At 38.6% G+C, this 20,722-nt stretch overlaps 1 protein-coding gene across 1 annotated transcript in view; it reads left to right on the top strand.

The window, feature by feature from the left end:
- PRKAR2B (protein kinase cAMP-dependent type II regulatory subunit beta) overlaps positions 1 to 20,722 on the top strand; it is a 103,670-nt gene that overhangs the window by 76,239 nt on the left and 6,709 nt on the right. The window contains exons 5-8 of the mRNA XM_070469162.1: positions 10,449 to 10,555; positions 13,685 to 13,838; positions 18,891 to 18,992; positions 20,580 to 20,654. Coding sequence (XP_070325263.1) covers positions 10,449 to 10,555; positions 13,685 to 13,838; positions 18,891 to 18,992; positions 20,580 to 20,654 — 438 coding nt within the window. The remainder of the gene's footprint in view (positions 1 to 10,448; positions 10,556 to 13,684; positions 13,839 to 18,890; positions 18,993 to 20,579; positions 20,655 to 20,722) is intronic.

Raw genomic sequence — 20,722 nt, 5'->3', positions numbered from 1 at the left:
GCCTGCTGTGTGCCGGAAGAAGGCATTGGGTCATTCCTCAAAGGTTACTGCAGACACAGCCCTGAGAAGTGGCCCGGATGAAGAGAGGCTAAGACTGCATTCTTCGTCCATTCAGTAGGGGTATGCAGGGCCCATGGGGGAGTGCCTCTCTCAGCAGCCAATATTATATTTTAATGTATGACTTTGATATTATACATATTTTAAAAGTAAACTTCTACTTGATTTAAAAGGTAGAAGGATTTTTTTTTTCTTCATAAAAGTTTTGAAATCTCTCATCTTCGGTTTGGGATGTATTTCTAGAAACCCCTCTCTCAGAACGAGTGATCATGCTATTCAGACTTTGCCCTGCACTCTGACCTCAATGCCCTGCTTCCTTCATTGCAGATTATGCTTATTCATTGCTATATGGTCATTTGGGAAAGAACCCTTGCTACCATGTCCTCATGTGAAACCTGAGTCAACTTTTATAACTTATTTCAGTTCTTTTTTTGGTCAGACTGAACATCTTAATAGTTTTCAGATTGATGCCTGAGAGAAGAAAACATTAAATCAAACCCCCCTCTTAAAGATGAAGTCTTTTTTAGAGGGTAATTTTTAAAAATTTATTTATTTTTTTCATTTATTTTCATTAGTTGAAGGCTAATTACTTTACAATATTGTAGTGGTTTTTGCCATACATTGACATGAATCAGCCATGGATTTACATGTGTTCCCCATCCTGATCCTCCCTCCCCATCCCATGAAGGCCATTTTTATAAAGAATACTTTATAATACATTTTATGCTGCATTATACCAAGTCTTCTATGCTGGGTCATATTATACCCTGAAATTACTTTTTAAAGCTCCTGGTTTTTGATACTAGTTATGTTTATGTTATATCCTCCAGGATCACAGATTACATTTTGTAACTTTGGAGACTTTATTTTAGGACCACATAGTACAAGTTTTGTCCACTTTGATCCAGGTCCTCCAGAATTATCACCTAAACTAAAGCTGTAAAGAGTGGGGTTGCTGGTAACTAATAATGGAAGAATAAGAAATGGAATTAAGATTAGAAAGTGTAGGAATTTAGTTTATGAGTGGAAAAATTTCCTGGTAGTATTAAATAGTAGAATAAGGGACTAAAAGATTTTGATGGGCTTCCTGATAATCTTAGATTTCTTTTATCTAGAATGATAATGATTCTATGAAACAAAGGACATGGAAACTATGATCTCTAGTGATCTTTCACCAAAATGAATTCAAATAGTTGTTAGTGAAAAGAGACAGCATTGTCTGTGTGTGTGTGTCTAAGATGGTAATTTTGGTATTGGAATTAATCAATTTAGTATTGAATTTTGCTTCAGATAGACACAGAAGACAGCTGTGAAATTAACCCTTAGTTTTATCCTTAGGGGTAGACTTCAGCAAGGAGAATTTTATTTTCAGGCCAGAACTTTGCATGGGAAAATTTCAGGGTTACCAAAAACAGTTTCTTAAACTTTAATATGCCTATACATCATCAGAGGATCTTGTTTAAAATGCAGATTCTGGTGAGTAGATCAGAGGTGGGGCCTGAGTGTGTAATTCTCACAGGCTCCCAGGTGAGAGCAGTGCTCTCCTCTCGCAGCCACACTTTGAATAAGAAGGACTAGAACCCAGTGTGAAGACACTCTAGGGCAGTATTTTGGTACTACCATATGGTATTTTGTTTGTTTACTTTCCTATTCATTTCAACCAGTATTTTAATGCTTCAGCAGTGATAACAGGCATCAGTGAAATAGCTCCCAGTTAATAGTTTCCTCGGACATTGCCTGTTCTGTTCCATCTTCTAAAGTAAATTGATTTTTCTTACCATTGCAGCTTTAATTCTTTCAAAGCATTGTGAAAAGTTTGATTGCATTTTAAATAATAATAATAATGAAACTTTTCCTGTGTATTCTAGCAGGGAGCATCTTTACTTAAATACAATGGTTTTATAAACATAGGATTTTTTTTAGACTTTTTAAAGATTTTTCTGCTATGTTGACTGTCTTCAGTATATATGTATATATTTAAAGGTCACAGCTTGTAAGGACAAAAAAGAAAAAGTCAGTTCATGAAATTACCAAGTTCATAAATTACCATTGTTGAATATTTTATCGGGAAGAAGTAAACATATTTATATGGTTGTTTCCAAAAGATCTTTTTTTGAATTTGATCTCATACCATCTTGATTTATTTCCCTACTACCTGAAATCCTTCTAAGAACAATACCGAATATAAATAAGTAAAAATTAATTTTTCTCAGAAAATAACCACTTGAAATAAGAAATTTATCCCCAAACATAGCAGGTTGAAGAGTTTAAGTTCATTTTTTAAGCAAATTTCTAGTTTTTTATCATATATATATTTTTGCCATAACCCAAATGCATTTAAATTGAATTACATATTCCACTTACATAATCTGCATATCATATAGCAGCTCCTTTCAGGTCAATTCCTTGACCACCCACTGTGTTCCAGGGCCTGTATAAAGCGTAGGATGCCACAAAAATACTTAGACATAGTTCTTGTGCTCTTGGAACTTATACTTGGTGAGGGATTCAAATACACATAAAAATCCATTTGGTAAAATGTGATAAATGCCGTAATATGGTCAGGGCTAGGGAAGGATGAGGGCTTCTCAGCCCCACCTGAGGATCCAGGAAGCCAGAGAGACACCTGAACTGAGCCTCGGAAAATGAGTCAGAAATCGCCAGCTGAAAGCAAAAAATGGAGAGTGTCAACAGTGGAGTCTGAAGTGGAAGACACCCTCTGGTGGGGGCTGAGATGTATGTGCTGCGTCAGCAAGAACCAGTGCGCATGCCACACAGGAGCCGTGGACACACACTCTGTAGGCAGTAGCATTTTAAGCAGACAGTAACAGTCAGGGGTGTCTGAGGTCTCTGGTGACAGTGTAGGGGTGGAATTAAAGGGGAGAGGGACAGGTCAGGAACAAAAGGATGGAGCTCAGTGAGGAAACGGAGATCCATGCGTTGCTAAGGGGAAAAGAAACAGGCTCAGCTAAGGAAGGGGAGAAAGTAATGGTTTCATAAAGTTCTCAGGACGAACAGAAGTTGGTCCCTGGTGATCAAATGAATTGAGACCTAACAGAAAGAGTCTTGGATGACCCCCGGTGTCTGGTGCCTTTCCCTGAAAAGGAAAAACCTGGAAGGAGGAAGGGGAGGCCATAATTACGAATTAGTGGCTTTGTATCCACTATCTCATTTGACTTTCCTAAAGGCGTTGTTTAGCTTGAAAATCTAGCCCCTCCTAGACCTCAGGACATTTTTTCTTGGAGTTCTGTATACTCATACATTGAGCCCAGCATTTATAATTATTAATCTCTTTGAAGATATTCTTTTCATGAATATTTTAATGCTCAACTCAGTATGCCATTTTTCTTCTGAAATACTTCTAATTTGAGGCAAACTGAAATAATTGTCCTATGCTATATGATAGGTTCTTTCATTAATGGAGAGTAAATTGTTATTTTTTAAGGGAGTCAGGGCCCTTTTACTGAGCTCAGTCTCGAATTTGCATTCTGTAGGCGAATAAGATGTGGTTTTCCTACAGGAGCTGTCAGTCCCCAAGATAAGCCTCTGCATATTAAATATTTCCTACATTCTTTGCACTCTGTGCATAATTATGGGGAAATTACATTTTGATTGACTAGAACAGACACCTGTCACACAGAGAAGTTCTAAAAGAAATAATTGTTCTGTATTTTAGCAGGGATTACTTTTTCATACATCCATGTATGAATTCTTAAGCTTCATAATATTTTAAAATGCAGCTAATTCCAAGATAACAAAAAATTATTATATAGCACTATATTTCATCCTTTTTTACATTTAACATCCAGGACTAGAGCTAATCAATGAAGTTGATATTCCCCCTCCACCTGCTCTAAATAAGTTGAAATATAAATAGTAAGCAAAAATAAAATATTTGTAAACCATTTAATCAAACTTTGTAATTTTGATAGGTGACCATACGTTGCCTGGATCAATGAACTCATTCAGTCCCGTGGGGCCAATTAGCATCACACTATTTTACAGACCCATTGGCTTCATCTCCAGCCCTGGCTGTTCTTTAACAAGTAGGTGCCAGAGCTCACACAGGGACCCAGGAAGGGGATGAAAGCCACTGCCTGCAAACTGACCACCATCTTTCTTCCAAAAGTTTTTCTTAACTCACTCAAAGATACAGTATTACATTCTGGGTTCAATTGGAGAGTTGGGCAATTTAATTAATTAAATTAAATAAGTATGCATATATGGGCTTCCCTGGTGGCTCATTGGTGAAGAATCTGCCTGACAATGCAGGAGATTTAGGAGACAAGGTTCAATCCTTTGGTCAGGGAAGATCCCCTGGAGAAGGAAATGGGAACCTCCTCCAGTATTCTTGCCTGGGAAATCCCCATGAACAGAGGAGCCTGGCAGGTTACAGTCTATGGGGTTGCAAAAAGTAGGACATGACTTAGCGACTAAACAACAACAACAACATATGCATATATAATTTTTAAAAATTCAAAAGGAACAAAAAGTAGTCAGTGAAAGGGAATCTCCCTTCTATCCCTGTTTCCCAGCAATCCAGTTTCTCAGGAGTCAAGTTCTTTTAGCACTAAGATGCATATTTTTCCAGGGTTATGCTATGTATATACAGGTAATTCTTTCAAAAATTTTAGTGGCAGCAAACTCTACACAGTATTCTGCCTGGTTTTTTTTTTTTTTAAACTAAACAGTATATTTGTATTTACAGAGATTACATATTCTTTTTAAAAATTATTTATAAAAGTTTAAATTGGTAACATTTATGTGTATAAAGCTAAACCATGGACACACATTATGTTTTGCAATTGTCTAATGTTTTAACATTGTACATACAAGAGGGGCCCCATACAGGAAGTAAAAATAATGTTGAAAAAGAACAAAGTTGGAAGACTCACACTTGCAAATGTCAAAACTTTTACTCTACCACCTGAAACTAACCCGATATTGTGTATCAACCATACTTTAATAAAATAAATAAGTAAATTTTAAAAAGTATTTACTACAAAGCTACAGTAATCAAAAGAATGTGTTACTGGCATACAGATAGGCATAGAGAACAATGGAGTAGAATTGAGAGTCTAGAAACAAACCCATACATTGGTAGTCATTTGATTTCAACAAAAATGCCAAGATCACTCACTGGGGAAAGAACAGTCTTTTCAATAAATGGTGAAAGGACAACTGGATTTCCACACGCAAAAGAACAAGGTAGGACTCCTACCTCACACCATGTAGAAGAATTAACTCAAAATGGACCAAAGAGCTATACATAAGCTCTGAAATTGTAAAACTCTTAGAAGAAAACACAAGGGGAAGTCTTCATAATCTTGAAGTTAGCAGTGTTTCTTAGACACTGAAGTCAAGAGTAAGAAAAGAAAAAGATAAATTGGACTTCATAAAGGTAGCAAATTTTGTACATCAAAAGACATCATGCACTAAAGTAAAAAGACAATGTACAGAATGGAGTATTTGCAAATCATGTGTACATACACACATATACCACAAATATATATATATGTGTGTGTGTGTGTATTTGTATCATATATAAATGATAAGGGCCTTACATCTAGAACATGGAAAGAACTAGTAGCTCGACAACAAAAAGACAGACAGGTTTAACTTAAAAATGTGTGGAGTTCTTAAATAGACTTTTCTCCAAAGATAACATACAAATGACCAATAAGCACATGAAAAGATTCTTAAAATGGTTAGTCACAAGTGAAAATACAGGTCAGAACCACAATGAAATACCACTTCGCCCCCTCTAGGATGGTATAAGTTTTTAAAAAAGGGAAATAACAGGTGTTGGTGACGATATGGAGAAATCAGAACCTAGTACATTGCTGGTGGTAAAGTAAAATAGTTCAGGCACTGTGGAAAATAGGTTGATGGCTTTTCAGAGTTAAACACAGAATTACCATATGACTCAGCAGTTTCACTCCTAGGTTTAAATCCAGAAGAACTGAAAAAGGTGTTCCAACAAATAGTTGTATATGATTGTTCATAGTCACACTGTTCACAATTGTCAAAAGGTGGAAGTAACCCGAATGCCCATTGAAGATGAATAGAAAAGTAATTTGTGGTGTGTGTGTGTGTGCACATATATATATACATAGAACAAAATTTACATGTAATATATATACATATATGTATTTTTACCAAACTCTACTTTATATACATATTTAAAGTGGAATATTATTCATCCATGAAAAGGAATGAAGCTTCCCTGGTGGCTCAGTGGTAAAGAACCACCTGCCAACAAGATGTGGGTTCAATCCCTGGTTAAGAAGATCCCCTGGAGAAGGAAATGGCAACCCATTCCAGTACTCTTGCCTGGGAAGTCCCACGGACCGAGGAGCCTGGTAGGGCTACCAGTCCATGGGGTTGTAAAGAGTCAGATGCAACTTAGTGACTAAACAACAAGGATATATGCTACAACATAGATGAACTTCAAAAACCTTATAATGAGTAAGGTAAGCCAGTCACTAAAAGTCACATACTGTGTGATTCCAGTGTGTGTCTGACTCTCTGTGACCCTGTGGACTGTAGCCCACCAGGCTCCTCTGTCCATGGGATTCTCCAGGCAAGAATACCGGAGTGGGTAGCCATTCCCTTCTCCAGGGGATCTTCCCAACCCAAGGATCAAACCTGGGTCTCCTGCATTTCAGGCAAATTCTTTGCTGTCTGAGCCACAAAGAAAGCCCCATCATATGAAATATCCAAAAGAGACAGAAAGCAGGTTGGTAGTTGCCAGGGCCTAGTAGGAGAAAAAAATGGGAACTGACTGCTTAATGGACACAGGGTTTCCTTTCAGGGTGATGAAAATGTTTGGGAACTAGATACAGATGGTGGTTGCACAACTTTATGGCTACTAACATGTTCACTTTTAAATGGTTAATTTTATGTTATATGAAATTTCAATTTATAAAAAATTTTGTGTTAATGTATATAGCCATCTGAACATGTTCATTTACTTTAGTTCTAATATTTAATGGTTAGAATACACTTTAAGGATGAGTTTGGGGTTAAGATGTACACATTATTATATATAACAGATAATCAAGTAGGAGCTACTATATAGGACAGGGAACTATATTCAATATCTGGTAATAACCTATGAGGGAAAAAAATCTGAAATATATATGTATACCTGAATCACTTTGCTATACACCTGAAACAAACACCACACTGTAAATCAGCTGTGTTTCAATATTTTTTAAATGATTAAAAAAAAGCTGTTTACAGAACTGATCCCTGAAGCGCCTCTACAAAGTCCTGGGTTCCAGTAAAGTTTGAAAAACACTGAGCCCTTTTGAGAGCATGTGTAAGGCGGGGAGCCTGCCTTGACAGGAGCAGGGAACTCATGTCTTTGCTCCATCACCGCTAGACAGCTCTCCTCCTTAGGCAGGTCTTCACATCGTTCCCAAATCTCCAGAAACGTCTACCCAGCCATACCAGTTCCGGCCTCTGGAATCATGCACATGATCAGTGTGACAGCAGATAGCAGGTGTGTTCACTGGAGTTCCACCTAGGGCAGGGTTTCAGACTTCTGGCTGCCCTTCATTGAGTGTTCTCATGCTTGTCAGCAACTCCAGCAAAAGACAGAGATCTTAAAAGCCTCATGTTCTTTTTTTATTAGCTGCATAGCTTTCTGATGTATGGATGTACCAAACTTATTTATCCAGAGCCTTGAGATAAATTTGCTTTTTCAATTCTTTGCTCTTATGATGCACATTTTGCAATGAAAAAATGCCTGTGCACATGTCATTTCAAAAATGTGCATAGAATAACATCCTAGACGAGGAATGAGAGGTGACAGGACCACCTTCAAAGTGTTATTGACTGTTGCCGAACTTCCTTAGAGGCCTTGTTCCATCAACCATCTTCAGGAGGACTCCTCCTGCCCGCAGTCTAACATTTTTATGTTTCTGAATCTAACAGGTAAAAAAGAGTGTCTCCTTTCCATTTTAATTTGCATTCCTCTGAGAGAAGTCAAACATTTTTTTATATTTTTGAGTTCCTTCCTCTTTTTCTGGAAGCCTTGCAGTCAGTTCTGGATCTTTGATGTCCTGAAGCTACACTGTCGTGTGAGTGTGGAGGTGCTGGCCCATGAGTGAGCCCTTTCAGTCTGAAAACTTGCATCCTTTGGTACTGGAAAATTGATTCCTCACTGTCCTAATTATTTTCTTTCATTTGTTGTCTCTGATATCACTTTGTTCCTGACTCCTATCTTTTCATCTGTCGACTTTCTTTTTAAGTTTTTTATTTTAATTTACCTTCTTAGTTCTTTATTTACTTACAGAAGATTCTGTAGTGGTGGGTACATTTTTACCTTTGTGGGTACCTTTGTTTAAACCACTGAGTGTATAGCACCAAGAGTGAACCTGATGTCAGCTGTGGACTTTGAGTGTTATTGATGTCATTGTACGTTTATCACTTGTAATAAGCGTACCCTCTTCTGGGGCATGTTAATAGAGGAGAGGCATGGGGAAGCAGCGGGTTTAGGACAATTCTTTATACTTTTTTGCTCCATTTTGCTGTGAACCTAAAACTGACCTAAAAGATAAAATAGTTGAAAGGAAAAAAAATTTGGTAGTGATGTTTTCAATTTTGAGCTTGCCCATTTTTCTCTTGCACTTTTTCTGATCATCCTGTTTTTCATCTCACGATTATGACATCATCTTGAACATCTCTGGGTATATAGAGTAAAACTTTCTGAAAGCTCATCACTGTTCTTGAGTTTTCTAGCTCATTGGTGTTTTCCCGCTGTTTATCTTAGTCTTGTAGGCTCACAGAGGGGCTCTGCAAAGCTGACGAGGACCCCTGAGTAAGTAGGGCAGGCCTGTCCATCAGTGTCCTGCTGGATGGGTGGCAAGGAGCCAGCTGTTCACGTGGAGGAACCCCTCATCCAAGCAGGTGAAGGTCCTTGTTCCAGGGCACCAGTCTTCACAGTAACTGTTCTAGTTCTGTCCTGTTTATTTAGTTTCTCCTGAGAGCCTGACTCTGATCTCTTGTCTAGGAAGAGTTGGGATTAATACTTGGTTGCTAGTGTTCTGTGTTCAGGATGCAGACATTTGATCCTGGAGGACTTGGGATCTATGCCTCTGTCTTCAGCAGTGTCTCAGTCCCAGTCTGAGCAGGCCAGGTGTTTCCCAGTCCGGAGCTTCTGGTGCTCCGACAGCTGGGCGGCCCCTCCACGCTGCAGGCCCCCTGCCCATCTCTGGGCGGCACCCTCTCCCTGCCCTCATGTAACTTCTCTTTGCCTGGAAATCTCTCCTCCAGTTTTCCTCTTGCTGTTCTCGTCTTTGTGGTGTCGTACCTTCATGGTCCCTGTGAAATATTAATGGGGTCTCAAGAAGAAGAGAATCACACGTAGTCTGTTTGTGCTTTTGAGCCAGAATATTTTGTTTCTTCAACCTGTGTTTTCCACTTGCATCTCCACCCCCCCTCTAATCTATCTTCAGATCCTTATTTGTTTATAGTAATAGTTAATTTTGGCCTGGGAGGCTGGAGTTGCTGTCTTTTTTTATCCATAGAGAGTGACTTAAAACCTTCCTATGTCTTCTAAATTTTCTGTTACTATCACCACACTTTCTCCATACGCATTTGTTCTAACTACCCAAAGACCTTTGAATTGTCCCAGGACTTGTTCTGAAGGAAGATTTCTTTGGCCTTCTAGTTTATTCTCACTATCCAGGGTTTATCCTTAACCCTTGTCAAGCACACTTTAGAAGAACAAAGTTTCAAGATAGTTGTTGACTGATAGGTTTGATGTCTCTGGCTTCAGTTTTAATATATCTGTCCTAGGGAGGGACATGGTTGCTTCTTGAAGAGAACCTTAGTGACAAAGGACATGGATGGAACATTTGCTGCAATCATTTTTGGGTTTTTTTTTTTTTTGGTTCTATATTGTTTTTGGTGCTGAACCAAGAAGCATTGGCGTAAGGGTTTAAATTGGCTAAATATTTATAAATTACAATGATGATTAAAATAGGAAAGGTTTTTTAAAGTTTAGATATCTTTAAAAGGCATTTGCAATAGCTCTTTATTAACCTGATAATTTTGGTTGCTAAGGTTATATTTCACAAGATATATGATGATTTGATGGTTAGTTTCCTTTTGTATTAAAGTGGTGATCGTGGCAAAGATTCTGAAATAGACCAATTATAATTACTTTTATTCAGGTACTGAATATGAGAGTAAATATAGAATCATCTGGTTTGTATGTGATGAGGAGGGGACTGTTCCGTATGTTTTTTTACAAGATTCAATGGCAGTCATGATATTTCCATTTCTTTGAGCTTGTTTACAAAAATATAGAGCTAATTGTGGTTCTTTAAGAAAACATGTTCTAGATACCAAAGATTATGTCTTTTATTTTTGAAAAATAGGAGCAGATGTCTCAAGTATTAGATGCCATGTTTGAAAAATTGGTTAAAGAAGGGGAACATGTAATTGATCAAGGTGATGATGGCGACAACTTTTATGTAATTGATAGGTAAGTTTTGTGTAACTTTGCTCCTAAAATGTAATGAACCTTTTGTGAAAATCTCAATGTGTTATAATGACTGACGGATTAACATACAATAATTGCTATTGCCTGTCTACCCTTATTCCTATGTAACTGGGCCTATAAACCTGCTTTGAACTCGTGCAGTGAAACTGTGCTAGATCAAGGAAAGAGGTATAATGTAGTGTATGGATGACTGTTGACTTTTGGTGAATCAATAAATCTCAGTCATTTACTGGGAGCGTCCTCATTTGTTAAGTTTCCTTGAGGGCTAGTTACACCTGTCACAGAATTGGATACTCTTGTTAACATGAAAACAGCAGTATGACACAGCATCTGGGATATTGCATCCGTATAACTCAACCTGTTTTCTAAAAAGTTTCCTTTATTATTGCTTAATGAAGTGAAGCATGCTCATGGTTTAAAAAATTCAAATTCAGAGGGACCTAAGGTGAAAAGGTAGTCTCTTTTCCTACTGCCTTAGCATCATCTCATCAGCAGAGTGAGTAGTTTGTGTGTCCTTCCAGAAGTTGTTTATGCATTATTCTATTTGTCTGTTAAAAACTCTACAGAGAAATTATTTAAGTGAGAAGGTTTGTATTTATATTGAAAATACAATTTCAGAAAACTGAAGTTGGGTTTCACTTCATCTAAGAACAGTGCGTGTTTTAAGCAAAACTTGGGTAACAACCCTAAAATATTAAAGGAGAGCAGCCTGAGCCGAGCCTTCGTTTCTTCACTTCTGTTAAGCAGTGAGGAAGTGCTGATGAGGTGTTTGGAATCCTTAGCCTCTCCCCCTCGTGTAGAACACGGATCACCTCCCAGTCTCGTTTGCTGGGTTACGTTGGCTTCTCTGGGCCCCGCTGTGTTCCACTCAGAGGCTTCACAGGAAGTGGTCCCCCCCCCCTGCCGGTCTGCGTAGGCTCTGCACCCCGTTCTGGGCTGTGGGAGGTGCCTTCATGCATCAGTACCGCATGCTCTGTGGATCCTTCAGCCCCTCATCCCTTAGACCCCGGTGACCTGTAGGGCTGGAGAGGGACTCTGTGGTTTTAGAATGGTCTCACGTGTAAATCAAAGTCATGATTCTGGTACCATTAGCAGCTTTCTTCAATGAAACACCTCAGAAATTCACTCTGCTGTTTAATTGTATTGAATAGTAGGAGTATATGAGAACCCCAAAGACCATACAGGAATCACTTTGGTTTGGTTGGTATTTGACTCTAGAACCTCCTTACATTAGTGCATAGTGCCTTCCCTCAGTGCCCCATCACCCTTTAGACAGACAAAAATTCTCAGGCACACAAAAGTGATGCGAGTCTGGAAGGTCTTGCAGATGAGTGTGGGCCGACCCAGCACCCGCATCTCTCTCGGCCACCGTGCGTGCCCTTTCTGTGATGCTGCCACTGCCCGAGGCCGCATGTTCTCAGGGGAGAAATCTATAGGAAAAGCAGCACATAGTGTTTTAGCCGATTTTTAGACTGATGTGATTTTAACAGGACTGGTAGCTCACTGCACTTCTCATCAGCACATTTGTTGTATATTTTATCCTACTCAAAGTAGAAAAATGTAGAATATGGCTTTAGTGCAACTGTATAAATATAAAAATTAATCTATACTTGAAAAATGACTGTCCATGAGACAAGTTCTAGAAGGAATCCCTGAAACTGCCATTCTAGTCATGAATTGTATTAAAAACCAGTTATTCTTATTCTTGAATATCTTTTGTCCAATACCTCATGTGTTTGCTTTTGTTGCAGCTTTACCATCTGTAATCTTTTCCTAATCGTAAAAGCATTCCCTGTTTTGTCTTTGCTAGGCTTTAGCCAATAGAATAAAGCCAAAGAATTTCTCCTGTCTGACCTCACAAGTGTTTCAGCAATCCTTGGAGCCATGTTCCCTGACCAGATACAATACATGAAAAGACAGTCTTCCACAGAGAGAATGAAGTTAATAGAAATAAAGGATCTGGAGTGCAGTGACAGGCAAACAGCATTTTATTTGCTAGTAAAAGGAACCCAATTAAAAGATAAGCACAAAAAATCTAGAAGACCAGGATCAGATATTTAGTCTAAATTTCTACCACCTTTAGATGGCAGTCAGTCTAACATACAGGGCCAGATGATATAAAGTGCCAGAGAATAAATTTTGCAGACTTTGCAGGCCATAAGGTCTGTGTTGCCACTACTCACGTCTGCTCTCGTGGCACAGGTCAGCTACAGAGAGTGTGGAAACAGCCAGTGTGTTTGTCTTTCCAGTGAAGCTTGATTTACAGCAGCAGGCAACCAGTCTTGGGCCCCAGCTTGCCAGCCCCCCCTTTAGATCATAAAGGACCCCGTAGGTACTGTACAGTAATGGCTGACCAGATTGTTAGAGCTATATTCTTTTTAAAGATTGTTTTCTTATGATCTCAAAAGAAATGCATGTTAGTTTTGGAAACAAAAACTTTTCAGTTACATAGTGAAGGTTGCTAGCCTCCATGATTCTTAAACTCAGAGCTCATTGAGGTCAGCAGATTCATATGCATTCCTTCAGATGGTTTTCTTTGCCTGTTCTCTTTGGTTGCAGTTATATTTTCATCCCTTATTTTTTTTATCATGTACAGACTTTACCCTAGTCCCACTGATGGTCTCTTCTTCCTGCTTGTCTGGAACAGGCGGTGTCTTTGTCATGTATTGCTGCCCTTTTATTACTGTTTGTCATCAGAGAGGAAAGGAAAGTAAGAGCCCATCCCCAGCTGTCACCCTTGGGGATGTGCCCTCAGTCTCAGGGACGGCTCCTGTTAATTCTGCACCTTTGGAAGGCTTCCAGTGCATTCACCCAGCTCCCACTGCTCCAGGGTGTAAAGACCTCTGCAAGGATGTAGAAGCTGGGGGCAGTGGCTTTTTTGGAGAAAACTGAATGGCTGGACCAGGGCAGAAGGGAACTTCCCACTGTTCATCCTTCTAGACATTTAAAATTTTAATCAAGTGAATGTGTTATGATTTCTGAGCAAGAAGACCAAGCAATAAGTAATTCTTTAAAAAAAAAAAAAAGATTTTGTTGCCAAAGGCTCATGTTTTGTTGTGTTGAGACTTGACTTGAATTACTGTTACGTCTTCTTTTTCATGCATCCACCAGAGGAACATTTGATATTTATGTGAAATGCGATGGTGTTGGACGGTGTGTTGGCAACTATGACAATCGTGGGAGTTTTGGCGAGCTGGCCTTAATGTACAACACACCCAGGGCCGCGACAATCACTGCTACCTCTCCTGGTGCTCTCTGGGGTTTGGTGAGTGAGATGTTTATTTGACCTGAGTGTCGTTTGTAAAAAAACCATTATGCTAGCAGCCAGGTAGCTGCAGTATTTTAGTTTTAATAGGTAGATGGTCTGGGGATTGTCATCGGTCATCAGAGAATTATTAAGCAACTATACATATATATATATATATATATATATAGGTGCTCCTAAATGCTCCCATTCTTAAAAACCAGCCAATCACATAAATAAACAGAGGCTTCAATGCTGGTTTTTTCTGGTAGGTTTCTGTGGCAGATATAATATCTGTGGTTCCAAACATGGTCTCCTGCCTTGTAGCATCTCTATCAACTGGGAACTTGCTAGAAATGCCCGTTGAGGCCCCACTTAACTGACTCAGGCCTGCTGACTCAGGAACTGGCTATGGGGCTCCATGATCTGTGTTGGAGGAAGCCCATCGCGTGAGTCTTATGCCTGCTTGAGAAACCACTGTAAATTGAGACTCTCTGTAGTGTAAGTTGACTGGTAACAACTCTGCATTGACAAGCAGCTGTGTAGAGAAAAAATACTCAATGTCTGTGTTTCTTACGTGGATGCACTCAGAATTACTTAGAGGTGTTAAAAAAGAAATTCTCTCACCTAGGCTCCATTACAGACAAACTTACATAACTCTCAGGGTTGGAACTCTCAGACCTGGGCTTTTAAAGTAAATTTCTTGAGGGAGGCTCAGAAAGGAGGGGCTATATGTATAGTTATAGCTGATTAACACAACATTGTAAAGCAGTTATACTCCAATTTAAAACAAAAATCCATCCAAAAAGAAAAATAAATTTCTTAATGATGCATTTTCTATAAGGCTTAATATTTGATTTAAAGACTTGAGTGGGGGAAGGGAGGGGCCTTCTTTTCATAAATGATCTTAGGAGACAAAAGTAGCAGATCCGAGTAAAGCTGACTCTGGACTCTGGTTAAGCTGGTGCTTAGGGATCACCTGGAAATCTAGTTAAAAAGCAGAATCGACTCACGGGGTCTGGCCTGAGGCCTGGGATTCTGCATTTCTCATACGCTCCCAAGAGGTGCCAGTGGCTGCAGGTGCCTACAACGCACTTTAAGTAGCACCGATTTAAGGGGATGTTGATGCTACTTGTGTCTTCTTTTAAAATTGTTGATAACATCCCACCCTATGGTTCATAGGGTGAATTTATTCATATATAGATGAGTTTATTTGGTTATTTCCCTCAAATCCTTTTGTGGAAGGAGGCGAGGTTGAAGTAACAGGAAGTTTGTTAAAACCTCCTTTTCAAGAACTGTAGTCTCACAGAATTTACACCTGGTTCAGTCACCACTCAGCCTTTGACTCCGAGGTCAATTCAGCCAATAAAAATCTCTCTTGATTAGAGAAACAAGACCTGTTGCGCATTTCTTCTGAGACTCAGGCAGCTACTGTTTGCTTCTTTTTTTTTTTTTTTACTGTTTGCTTTTTAAAATGTCATGAGTCACTTTTTAAGTGGTGAGAGCAAAATTGGAGTTGTTTCAGGTGGAAGGGAGCTTGTCATCTGAAGTGTCTTAAGGATAATCAGAGATTTGAACACCCAAAGCCAACAAAATAAACACTCAAAACCCGAGTAGACTTGGCCCTTAGGAAGTGTTTGCCTACCGTCACAAGGGTGGGTTGTGATCTGTTTCATTAAAGAAGGTACCATTTAAAATTTAATCATTGAGGCTAGAAGGACGTTGCGGTTGAGCCGCCAAGAAGGAGAACTACCATGTCCACTGCTCTGGCAAAACCTCAGATGCGTGGCCTCCTGGCCAAACGTCTGCGATTTCATATTGTTGGAGCGTTCATGGTCTCCCTGGGGTTTGCAACTTTCTATAAGTTTGCTGTGGCTGAACGAAGAAAGAAGGCATATGCAGATTTCTACAGGAATTATGATTCCATGAAAGATTTTGAGGAGATGAGGAAGGCTGGTATTTTTCAGAGTGCAAAGTGATTTGGAATATAAAGGATTTCTTGGGTTGAGTTCCATGGAAGTTTGTCACTTTCCTGTGTTCCTGAACTATGAAACTATGACTATCTGGGGTGAGAAAGTCTCTCAATAAATAAACAATTAACAAATAAAAAAATAAATAAAAAAATAAAATTTAATCATCGTGAGGGGGTTGCCAGGCAGGGTCAGGTTGTCATGTGATAAGGAAGCCTCCTCATTCACATTCTTGGAACAAGGTCACATACTTAGCAGGTTGGCCCTTTGAGGACTAATAGTTCTCAGCCCTGGAAGGAATCTTAAACTAGGGATAGAGGTCCAGCAGTTTCCAGGTATATGTGATACTTACGTTCTCAGAAAGGATGAAGGATTTTTCAGAGATTTTTTTTTTTCCCCACTAATCTGTACCTGTTTGAAGATCTCTTGGAGGAGGGCATGGCAACCCACTCCAGTATTCTTGCCTGGAGAATCCCCATGGACAGACAAGCCTGGCGGGCTACAGTCCATGGGGTCGCAAAGAGTCGGACACGACTGAGCGACTAAGCACACGCTGTTTTAAGCTCTGTAAAAGTGAGCAGTTTGTGATGATCACCTTAGGGTATGTGTATAAGTGAAGTGGGTGTTATTTTAAAGTTATAGTCATTAACATAATTAATACTTCAAATCTGCTTTCTTAGCAGCTGGCCTAACTAGCCCCCTTTCAGACAAAGTCAAATAGAAAAGGAATTTTGCTTTTGAGACCAACAGGTTGGAGCTCTGCCACGTAAGTGCAGGTGCAAAGATAAGCAAATCTCAAGAGAAAAGTCCTTTGTAGAATAGTCCAACTTTGTAAATAAGTCTAGGTCACTGTTAGCCTTGGGGGATTAACTGATCTACAAGACCATGCTGGTGATTCAGAGAGGTGACGATTGAAATGACTGGGGTGAAAACATTTCAAATGAGACTTTCTGGATTTTATTGATATGTCACAGTGAGTATGAAGAGGTGGGCCACTAGTAGAAGATTTTTCCTGAGACACATAGCTTGTTGCCGTGGTTAATTTCTAAATTGCTAACCTATTTCTTCTCTTCTCTGTTTTGTAATAAACCTTGTTCATAAAATGGTGTTGTAGTTGCTTCCCAGACGTGTTTATATATCAGGGTCACTTGGGGAGCTTTCATGAAATGCAGATTATTATAGAGCCCTATTTGCAGAGATTTTGAGTCATTAAAGTCTGGGATCTTATATACCTTTTTGAAGAACACACAATTGATTCCAATGCAGAGCCAGGCTTGGAAATTATTTCAATAATTTTACTTGTTATCTTGAAAATTTTTTTTCTAAAAAAAAAAAAAAATGATTGAGTGCAAGTCCAAATCACAGCCCTTATATAAAATTGTAGTAAACTAGAGAACAGGATCTTTAATTTCCTAGATATTTACATCCACACTGGCACTTCTGTCTATCCTGTCGGTTCATTTAAATTCCTTAATATGTTGTGATAGTAGTCTATTAATTAAAGAACATATCCCTGTTAATTTTATTTTGTATTAAAATAGTATAATTGTTGATCAGCGTATGCCAAACTAACATAATTCTGAGAGCTCTTAACTGAGAACTAATATATAATGTTTTGTAGGAATTTTTAAAATTTAAAATTTGTAGGAAGACCATTTTTTGAGCCATTACCTTTAAAGTTTTCCCTCGTTCCTCAATTCAGTGTTGCATCCTTGAGGTTAGGTAGTATAAACATAGAAACATTTGAGGACAATGCACATGATAAACACTGGAATCAAAGTCTACTCAAGAGTGCTGTAGTCTCTCTGTGCAGTTTTAAAAAAGAAAACTGATATGTGACAAAAAACCAAAAAAACCCTAGAGTCAATAATTTTTCAAGCTCTCTTTCCATTGTAATTGCATGATTTAAAAACATTTTCTAATACTACTGGTTTCCATGTTTGTTTGTTTTTTTACTACAGCCCACAAGAAACACATGAGGAAATGTCACAACCAGTGCATATGTGTGTGTGCTTTTGTGTATAACTGAAACAAATATATAACAACACTTTACTAAAAGGGATGCACACCCATATTTTCTGTTTTGTTTTGTTTTTTAAATAAAAGGCTAGTCATGGGTGAAGGGGGTCAAAAGGTACAAACTTCCAGTTAAAAATATATCCTAGGGACATAATGTACAGTATGGTGTCTACAGTTAATAATACTGTATTGTATAGTTGAAAGTTGCTATGAGAGTAGATCTTTAAAGTTTTCATCACAAAAGAATTCTGTAACTATTTATGGTGACAGATGTTAAGTACTTACTATAGTGATCATTTCACAACAGATACAAATACTGAATCATTATGTCCTACGCCTGAAACTAGTATGATGTTGTATGCCAGTTATACCTCAAAAAAAAAAAAAAAGCTCATCACGTCCCACTGAATTTTAACACTCCAGGGCTGTTATCTATAACAAAAGAACTCAGTGCTAGTTTGAACTCATAAAAACTGAGTGGAATGTTGGTCACCAGGGGCTGGAGAGCGTAGTTATAAAATGAATATGTTCTGAAGACCCAGTGTACCTGATGATTATAGTTAACAATACTGTCAATATATATTTGAAAGCTGCAAAGAGAATAAATCTTAAATGTCACCACAAAAAAAGAAATGACAGTTAACTCTACTGTGGTAATAATTTTACAATATATAAGTATATCAAATGAACATGTTGTAAACCTTAAACAATATTACAAGTCAATTGTATCTCAAAAAGCTGGGGAGAAAAATAAAACAAGAAGCTTGTATTTTTTTAAATGGTGCAATAGCGCCACCTCGTGGGTTTAGCCTGCTAGTTACATGTTGGTCAGATCCCTGTTCTGAATTAAAAGTAAACTGTTGCTTTCTTTCAAAAGCATGAAAATAACATTTTATATGGTTCTGTATTAATGCTTAAGGAAATAAAAATCTGAAATGAGTTGTACTATAATAATCTTTTATTTTGAAAATATTCAATTATTGTTTGTTTCTTACAGGGAATAAAATGAAACTGTCTCTTCAAACTTTTTTTCCCCATAAAGTCTACCTTTTAATTGTCTTCATATTTGATATTCTGCCTTTAGGACAGGGTAACCTTCAGGAGGATAATTGTAAAAAATAATGCCAAAAAGAGAAAAATGTATGAAAGCTTTATCGAGTCACTGCCATTCCTTAAATCTTTGGAAGTAAGTATGTTTGTGCTTTTATTTTGCTTTAAAAGCTTCTGTTTTGTTAGGAATACTTAGCTCTGCAGAAGGTTTCTTTGAATAATAATCTATCCATATTTTCACTTGAAAAGATTACATTGTTTTAATAGCTTAATATTTCTTTTACTGTCTGTAACTGCATCTATTTTGTTGTTTACACCTAACAGACTCCTGGGAGCAGCTACGGCAGATTTATGTAAGGTCTTTCTCTAAAAGCAGACTTAAAACTCATCACATAAATGTAGGCAGTGGCCTTTACAGGAAGAGGTTATCTAAACACAGAATGTCCTCCCTGGCCTCTGCTTCCGTATTCCTTTCCTCTTAAAATTGGCATCCCAAGGTCTCTCTTTTTGCAGGCTGCACTTATTCCCGTGCAGTACTTGTCAAATCCCCTGGCTTTAGATGTCTATTATGTTGATGCCTCTTAAAATTGACATCACTGTGCAAGGCCCCACCCTTGAATGCCAGGCTTGTTTATCTGACTGCATATTTAACATTTCCTCTGGGATATCTAAAAGATATCTCAAACCGACAGGTCCCAAGCATCCTTCCTTCTCTTCCCCGCCTGAGAGCAGTACCATCCTTCTAGCCTCTTGGCCAGAATCCCTGGGGTTGACAGACCTACCTGCTGACATGTCCCTGTGTTGGCTTGTCAGTATTCACCTTGTAGAAATTTGGGCCTCATTTCAGAATGCATATTGGGCAGCTCATCTTCTCTAGCAGCAGCTCTCTTTAAGTAAAAATAGGTCAGAGTCGGAAATTCAAATGCCTTCAGAGCTAGGCAAGTAACAAAGAAGAAAACCAAGCCAGGATGGGACTTTGGTAAACTGGAGAGCATGTGCTCCATCTTAAGAAACAGCTGCTAGTCCCCCAGAGTTTATTTATGCCACATGGAAATATGGGCTGAGTGTTGCTGGCAGTTCTGATTTTTCAAGAGAAGCTGGAAATGCAAGTTTTTATGAAAAATTTGTTGAAAATGCTGGCAAGTAATTCATATAATGGGGCTTCCCTGATAGCTCAGCGAGTAAAGAACCTGCCTACAAATGCAGGAGATACAGGAGACATGGGTTTGATCCCTGGGTTGGGAAGATCCCCCTGGAGTAGGAAATGGCAACCCACTCCAGCATTCTTGCCTGGTAAAATCCATGGACAGAAGAGCCTCAGGTCCATGGAGTCACAAAGAGTTGGACACCACTGAGCGATTGTGCTTTTTATATTAATAGGGTTTATTAATATAAACACACACATAAACACACACATTGCTCAGTGTATTTGGCCTGCAGGCTACTATTTTTAAACCCATGGAATAGTTAAGATTACCTGATTAGTTTGTTTCATACAGTTGTTCATCCGTTTCCACAGGGATTGGTTCTAGGACCTTGGTGGATACCAAAGTCTGCAGACGCTCAAGTCCCTTACAGCAGGCCCTCCATGGCCCTGGGTTCCACATTTGTGGGTACGGAGGGGCAAATGTATATTTACTGGAAAAAATCTGTAGATAAGTGGACTGTGCACAGTTCAAACCCATATCATTGAGGAGTCAACTGTATTTTTTTTCCTTTATAGGTTTCTGAACGCCTGAAAGTGGTAGATGTGATAGGCACCAAAGTATACAACGATGGAGAACAAATCATTGCTCAGGTATAATACTTTTTATGGAGCTCAGTTTGAGATTATTTTCCAAAAGATTCTTAATATATTCTAAGTCT

This window comes from Odocoileus virginianus, chromosome 1, assembly GCF_023699985.2.
Source record: "Odocoileus virginianus isolate 20LAN1187 ecotype Illinois chromosome 1, Ovbor_1.2, whole genome shotgun sequence".
In the NCBI taxonomy this organism is placed as follows: Eukaryota; Metazoa; Chordata; class Mammalia; order Artiodactyla; family Cervidae; genus Odocoileus; species Odocoileus virginianus.
The sequence above is the reverse complement of the archived record's forward strand: the minus strand, read 5'-3'. Positions and strand labels throughout refer to the sequence as shown.